This window comes from Anneissia japonica, unplaced genomic scaffold, assembly GCF_011630105.1.
Source record: "Anneissia japonica isolate Jap-2015-1 unplaced genomic scaffold, ASM1163010v1 scaffold287656_len21201_cov134, whole genome shotgun sequence".
Taxonomy (NCBI): Eukaryota; Metazoa; Echinodermata; class Crinoidea; order Comatulida; family Comatulidae; genus Anneissia; species Anneissia japonica.
Window position 1 is genome coordinate 1 of NW_022699630.1, and position 8,308 is coordinate 8,308.

The following is an 8,308-nucleotide window of genomic DNA, read 5'->3' on the forward strand; positions in this document are numbered from 1 at the left end:
AGAAGCATTCAGCGAAATAAAACACCACCCGAAAATGATAACAAACGCTCCCATCGATCCGTTGATGCATCCACGTCTGGACCGTTATTCCCAAATGAATGTGGTATTTGTAATAACTTTGTTATCAAGGTTGGAGGAAAAAAACAATTCCCAAGGGCAGTTCTTACTAAAATGGCCGAGATGTCTATAAAAGATGCTGCTAAGTTACGAAATGATGATGCAATGCTTTTAAAAATACACGACAAAGATCTTATTGCTGGAGAATTTATGAAACATGAGAGATGCTATAGAAACTACACAATAGGCCTACAAAGACAAACACCTGCAGTGCCAATTAGTTCTAATATTAAGGAAGATTATTTTAATGCCGTTTGTGACTATGTGGATCACCATGTGATCCACAATAACCAGGTAGTTTCACTTGAAACATTAAATGAATTGTCTGGTAGAGGTGTTGGTGATAGGCGATACCGTTTCAAGCTAAAAGAGAGACTAAAAGAAAAGTATGGAAATAAGCTTATTTTTGTTACTATAAAAAGTGACAAACCCCAACTTGTGATAAACGCAGATTCTATTAACACCAATACATCCATCAAGGAACTTTTCATTTCAGATTCAGAATGCATTAGGCGAGCGGCAATAGTATTAAGGGAGCACATTATTGAATTTGTTAGCTCCGCTCCTTCATTGGAATGGCCAGTTACAGTCCAATCGTTAATGAATGATGAACGCAATCCACCTGATGAAGTGATATCTTTTTTCCGGCATGCCTTAAAGTTGTCCAAACACGCAGATGATGAAATTGTGAGCCGCCTCTCCAATTCATTTGCTCAAGACTTAATACATGGTGTTACTCGTGGAAAGTTTCTAACATATAAACATGCATTATTGGGGGTTGCACTTCACGATATGACTGGGCAAAAAAAGCCTATCCAGATCATTCATCGACTTGGTAATGGGTGCAGCTATGATCAGGTATGTGACATTGAAACCGGGTTGGCAGAGCTTACCCAGCATTTTCAATCTAAAGGACAGATATTACCATTGGTCCCTTTAACACAAACCTCGACTGTCTTAACAGTGTTTTGGTTCGATAATTTTGACCACAATATTGAAACGCAAACTGGGCACGGTACGATCCATAATACACATGGCATTGCCTACCAAGAAGCAGCTGATGGTGAAACCATTTACAGAGACGAGAGAGTCACTTTTCCAAAATCAAAGAAACTCGCATTGGACAGAGATGTGGAGAATGCTGGTCACCTACAATTCAATCCGAAAAAGGAACCACAGTTGATAGACCAAAGATCACCACAATCATCATTGACATCAGAAAGCCAACAAGCTAAACAAAAACTTGTTATCTGGAAGTTTTCAAGGTTTACGAATGCTAGAGATCAAATAATCCCAAACTTTTCTGGATGGCTCTCACTGGTGGGTACTGACCATTCTAAAGTATATGCAGAAACAACAATCACGTATCTTCCTCCTATCCACAAGCCAATCACCGATTACAATACAATCGTTGAATTCTTTCGTGAAGCTAAAAAGTTGGCAGGTCATCATTGACATCAGTAAGCCAACAAGCTAAACAAAAACTTGTTATCTGGAAGTTTTCAAGGTTTACGAATGCTAGAGATCAAATAATCCCAAACTTTTCTGGATGGCTCTCACTGGTGGGTACTGACCATTCTAAAGTATATGCAGAAACAACAATCACGTATCTTCCTCCTATCCACAAGCCAATCACCGATTACAATACAATCGTTGAATTCTTTCGTGAAGCTAAAAAGTTGGCAGATAACTCCAATATGCCTTACGTAAATATAACACTTGATGTTGGAGCTGCAATGAAAGCATACCATGTTTTATGGAATTGCCCCCAAGAATTCCATAATGTCATTGTACATCTTGGAGACTTCCATCTTTTCCAAGAGAATTTTGGAGTAATTGGACATTACTTAGCAGGATCCGGGTTCGAAGACTTAGTTTTCCAAGCAGGTATTTGTGCATCGGGTAGTATGAATTCGATCATGAAAGGGAAGCATTACAACAGGGCATGGATTGTTCATGAGCATGTTGCTGACGCCCTTGAAAGGCTTCTCATCCAAAGATTCCTTGATGAAAACGAATTCATTGAGATGATGCCTGATCTGTTTACAACAACTCATGCTTTCGTAGATTTTAACTGGTTTGAAAACAATGAGTCATTTGGTGCGATCTGCAAATGCTATGCGGATTTCCGAAACACTATTCGTAATGGAGATCTTGGCAAAACCCCGCAATATTGGATTAGATATTTGGATCTAATGGACAATCAACACATTTTGCACCTGTCTGTTAAGGAAAACAATTTTGAAGATCGCCTAGCATGCTGGAAGGAAAGTGTGAGTTACTGCTTTGCATTCAACAAACAAAACTACGCACGATATATGGTGCATATTATGTAAACATGCTCGAGAATATCGAGGCTGCTTATCCTGGAGCAAAAGTGCTCATTGAAAAGAAAGGCTTGTCAGCAAACAGAGTTAACAAAGGATCATCCAGAGTTGCATTGGACCAGACTGGAGAGCAGACATATAACAGAAGTGCTAAAATGCCCGGCGGAATAAAACAATTCTCTTCAAACAAGTCAGCATATGAAAGATGGGTGTTGAATCGACCGCATGTCGCAAAATTCAAGGATGCCCTGTTAGAACTTACAGGATTGATGTCCTCAAACAGTGAGAAAAAGGCTTGTAGGCCCTCTCAGATTATCAGATCTGAGAAAAAGGTGAAGTCCGTTCTCAAAATACTGCAAGACGAATTCTTTGATCCGTTTAACAAAAACCTCGATACAGGATTTCTCTTCAATCTCTCTTCAGGAGCCCCAGTTTCTTCCGAAATTGCAGCAAGCATTTTAGAAACAAAGAAATCAGGGGAACAAAAATATCAGGAATTTGTAGAATACAGATTAAAAACCTCTACAACCCCGTTCTTCTCACCATTGAAGCGAGAAAAAAGAAAATCATTCTTGGATTCTTTAAAGAAGAAGAAGGTATTGGCTAAGAGTAGAATTGTTGAATTAAAATTTGAGAGAGATATTTTAGGAAAGCTGCTTGTTAACGCAAACCGTCAAGGTTCAAGTATTGACTTCAACAAGGCATTAACATACTGTCTTACACTGGTGCCTTTGAGTTTGGCTAATGCTGATGGGACGAGAAGAACTACAGTAAAGAGCAAGCTCTTGAAAGTAGTAGAGGAATACACTCCAATTGTCGATTACTCCGGATTACCAGCATCAGCTTCAGAGGTTTCTGCATACATAGTCGATCTGATGGCCACTATTCGATTACTCACGAGCATACCTGACACATTTGAGGAGCTGGGGTTAAGGCTGTTGAATCAATTGCCTAAGAAGTACAGTCGCGTAGATGTGATTGTTGATGCATACGAAACAAGCTCTATTAAAAGTGCTGAACGGAACGACCGTGGGACAAATGCTCCTTTTTTCATAAATTCGGTAAACACTAAAATACCAAGGAATTTTTCAAGCTTCTTGATGAATGGGTCAAACAAAGATCGTATGACTGATCTCATACTGGATGTATGGAAGGAACATAAGGACATTATTCCTAAAGGGAATTGCATTTATTTTTCAAAGAAAAATGAATGTTTTAAGTTGTCCAACGAGAACGTATGCCGTGTGGATGAGCTGGAATCTGATCAGGAAGAAGCAGACACGAGAATTGCGTTGCACATTAAGCATGCAATTGCAATCAACCCAGGAACAATTATCGTACGATCCCCTTCAGGTGATACTGATATAATTGTTATTCTATTGGCACTGTCTCTTATACACATCTAGATGTGTATAAGAGACAGGGGCAGTTCTTACTAAAATGGCCGAGATGTCTATAAAAGATGCTGCTAAGTTACGAAATGATGACGCAATGCTTTTACAAATACACGACAAAGATCTTATTGCTGGAGAATTTATGAAAAATGAGAGATGCTATAGAAACTACACAATAGGCCTACAAAGACAAACACCTGCAGTGCCAATTAGTTCTAATATTAAGGAAGATTATTTTAATGCCGTTTGTGACTATGTGGATCACCATGTGATCCACAATAACCAGGTAGTTTCACTTGAAACATTAAATGAATTGTCTGGTAGAGGTGTTGGTGATAGGCCATACCGTTTCAATCTAAAAGAGAGACTAAAAGAAAAGTATGGAAATAAGCTTATTTTTGTTACTATAAAAAGTGACAAACCCCAACTTGTGATAAACGCAGATTCTATTAACACCAATACATCCATCAAGGAATTTTTCATTTCAGATTCAGAATGCATTAGGCGAGCGGCAATAGTATTAAGGGAGCACATTATTGAATTTGTTAGCTCCGCTCCTTCATTGGAATGGCCAGTTACAGTCCAATCGCTGTCTCTTATACACATCTAGATGTGTATAAGAGACAGGTACAGTATCATTATTATTTAGGTGACATATCAAACACTATTAAAACTGTTGATAAAACAACATTATATAAACCCATTACAAACTCACATTGTTTGATATCTGCAAAATGTCAACCAAGGCTAAAGTGAAAATTACACTTACCTGTCCAAACAATTTCTTACAGGTGACAGAACGAGGAGCAATACGACGAAACCGCAATGATGATGTCGATAACAAAATTAAATGTGTAATTCATTATGACAACATAGATGATAATTATGTTTCTCCAATGACAGAAATTGCTTATAGAGCAATTACTGAAAATAAGATTATTCGTAAAGATCTTGGCGGAGATCACTATCATATTGAGCAATGTTTATCTGTGCCTGAACCAAATTATGATTCACTTAAGCATGGCTTCCACAGAACATGCTACCAGAAGTTCACAAAAGCAAGAAGCATTCAGCGAAATAAAACACCACCCGAAAATGATAACAAACGCTCCCATCGATCCGTTGACGCATCCACGTCTGGACCGTTATTCCCAAATGAATGTGGTATTTGTAATAACTTTGTTATCAAGGTTGGAGGAAAAAAACAATTCCCAAGGGCAGTTCTTACTAAAATGGCCGAGATGTCTATAAAAGATGCTGCTAAGTTACGAAATGATGACGCAATGCTTTTAAAAATACACGACAAAGATCTTATTGCTGGAGAATTTATGAAAAATGAGAGATGCTATAGAAACTACACAATAGGCCTACAAAGACAAACACCTGCAGTGCCAATTAGTTCTAATATTAAGGAAGATTATTTTAATGCCGTTTGTGACTATGTGGATCACCATGTGATCCACAATAACCAGGTAGTTTCACTTGAAACATTAAATGAATTGTCTGGTAGAGGTGTTGGTGATAGGCCATACCGTTTCAATCTAAAAGAGAGACTAAAAGAAAAGTATGGAAATGAACTAAAATTATTCACAAATTAGATCCTTGCAACGTCATGCAGTGTCACAACAATGGAATTTGCCAAACAGAAAATGGTGTGCCAGTTTGTAAGTGTGAAGGCGTTTTTACTGGGGAATTATGTCAAGAGGGTAAGAGACATTTTACTTTCTCACACTTTGCTCAAAACATATAAAAATGATTTATTTAAACACTATAACTTAACCGGCTTCTGACAACATGTAGATAAATACAGAGCGATGTTTATTGAAAATGAACCACTGGGCTAGTAAACCTTACAGGTTCCTACATTTTTGTTGATAGTCTAATTAAATCATTTTGACTACATTATTTAAATATGCATATTTGTATCTCTCAAGTTCACGTATGTGATGATAACATTATTTGTGACAAAGGCGGTGTTTGTCTTAATAACGGAAGGACAGGAATCTGCTACTACAACAACCAAAACAATGAATTTACAACAAACACATCAGGTATAAATTATATAGCCTCTGCTGCTAGATTTGTTTTGTTTCAAACGTTGAAAAAATGTTAATGTTTCTATAGAGAGGTAAACTATCGATATCATATTATATGCTTAATTTTCTCAATTTGGTATTGTAAATGTGCAATAGGCTTTTTTTTTGTACAAGATACGATACCAAATCTAACAACACTTTAATTAAATTTTTCATTTATTAATTTTTTGTTCATTTTCTATCTACAGTCGTAGTTGTTCTCATAGTTATGCTTGTGTTAAGCGTTGTCATGAATATTGTTGGAATCGCTTATTTTGTATATAAAAGGTAACTAAACGTGCTGTGAATATTATGATAGAGTAATACTCATCTTTTTTAATTAATGGAAGCAAGGCTCTGGTAACTCTAATGAAATGAAATTGGTTATGGTAATAATTTATAGTAACAACTCACATCGTCGATTTACTTTATATTGTATAGATATAGTCAACGAACGAATACCAAAGGAAGTGATTTAATAAATATGGAAGTTAGGAAAGACGGTCGAGAATATGACGAAGTTATTGTGAATACAATTAACACAGGAGCTGGAGCAGATTTACAAAATCAGAATCGAACACAAATAACCCAATCGCTACGTCTAAAAAAGACTGAAACAAAGGCCCAAACCGAGAAAGATTCTTACGAAATACCACATACATATATGTCAATAGATGACTTAAAACAGTAATTACTTTACCGCAAACACGTGGTACGGTAACAACTAATTTCTGTATATATGAATGTATTATTATAGTCGATATGCTTTTTTTAGCTTAGTATGATATGCGAATCATTACATACAAGCCTAGGCCTTTATTTTACCTACTCATCGAAGGACAAACTGCTTTTAAAACTTCATTGAGTTTTAAAATTTGTTTATTCAATATATAACTATCCTGTAAATGTAAAGATTTATTTCAACTTTTATAAATAAAAATCATTAATTCAGACAAGTGTTTTAAAAATGCAAGGTGTGTTTCATCACCACACAATCTGTTTACACCATAAACTGAATTTCTAACAATCTTATGCTTTTATCCTGTTTATTGTAGATTTTGCTTCTTGTTAAAACATTTCTTTTATGTTATATTTTTTTACGTCACTGTCTACTTGTTATTAATAACGATAAAATAATAACGACGATGATAATGATTATAATAATGATACTGATGATGATAATATTACGATGAAAGAATAATCGTAATGACGATGATGATAACATACTTCTACTGATAATATAATTCAAGATTCAAGATTCAAGATTCTTTATTTGTGTCCTTTTGGAAAATCAGTTGGTACATCACATCGCAAAAAAAAAATGCAGTAGTCAGTATAAATAATAAATAATAATAATAATAATAATAATAAAGTAAGAACTTATATAGCGCCATTTAAAAAACCGAAGTAATTATCAGTGGCGCTTCATGTTATTGTTGGAATAAGTGCGTTTTGAGTGATTTTTTAAATAAAGGAATTGATGCTGATTTTTTAATGTGAAGTGGTAGTGCGTTCCAGAGTGTGGCTGCAGCAAATGAAAATGAAAATAGCTAGTAGTGGAGAAAATTAATTATAATTAGGCATAAAACTTATTTGATATTTTGATTAAGCATTCTACTGGAAAGTGGTACGAATGAATTAAGATATCTATTTGTTCTACAGACTTGTGATTTTAATCTTTCACCCGAGGGTAGCCAAGTAAAAGATGCATTTAGTGGATGGGAACTATCTATTAAAATACTCTTTACTTTATCAACAATTTCAATCTCACAGATATCATCTAGTTGTCTATTTTGTTGTAGAATTTTTCCCGCCTGATTTATGATACGTTGTAGTCTGTTATAATCGTGTTTCCTTAAATTACCAAACCATACATAACTTCCAAACAAAAGAGCACTTTCAATAAAAGAAGAATAAAAAAGGCTCATTATACATGTATCAACATTGAATGACAGCAATTTCCTTAAGAAATGGAGTCACGTCATACCCTTCTTAACAATTTTATCACACTGCTCCCCCCCCCAGTTTAACGCATCAATTAACTAATCAATCTCTAAACCTAGGTATTTATGATGAGTAACAGTCTCAATGTCAACATTATCAACAACAAGTGATACAACATTATTTTCTCCTTTCCCATAGTCAATTATAAGTTCTTTTGTTTTTTGTCCATTCAGTTTTAAACAGTTTTGTTTACACCACAATGAGAAGTTCGCGTCAGTATTCACATAGTTAGAAACAGAGTTTGATTTCATTAGACCTATGATAACCGTGTCATCTGCGTATTTCAATATCTTAACATCTTCATTTTTGGATCTGCAGTCATCAGTATAACTAATGAATCAGGGGCGGATCCAGAAATGTCCAAAAGGGGGGGCCGGAAGGGGGCCGAAAG

The 8,308-nt window shown here is 35.7% G+C and overlaps 1 protein-coding gene across 1 annotated transcript in view; it reads left to right on the plus strand.

Annotated features, from left to right (window-relative positions):
• Positions 1-5,432: 5,432 nt before the first annotated feature.
• The window catches only part of LOC117103022 (neurogenic locus notch homolog protein 2-like), a gene marked incomplete at its 3' end in the record, with an annotated part of 14,421 nt that continues 11,545 nt past the window's right edge, over positions 5,433-8,308 (plus strand). Inside the window, exons 1-4 of the mRNA XM_033243484.1 lie at positions 5,433-5,544; positions 5,773-5,889; positions 6,123-6,201; positions 6,355-6,600. Of these exons, the coding sequence (XP_033099375.1) occupies positions 5,451-5,544; positions 5,773-5,889; positions 6,123-6,201; positions 6,355-6,600 (536 nt within the window). The remainder of the gene's footprint in view (positions 5,545-5,772; positions 5,890-6,122; positions 6,202-6,354; positions 6,601-8,308) is intronic.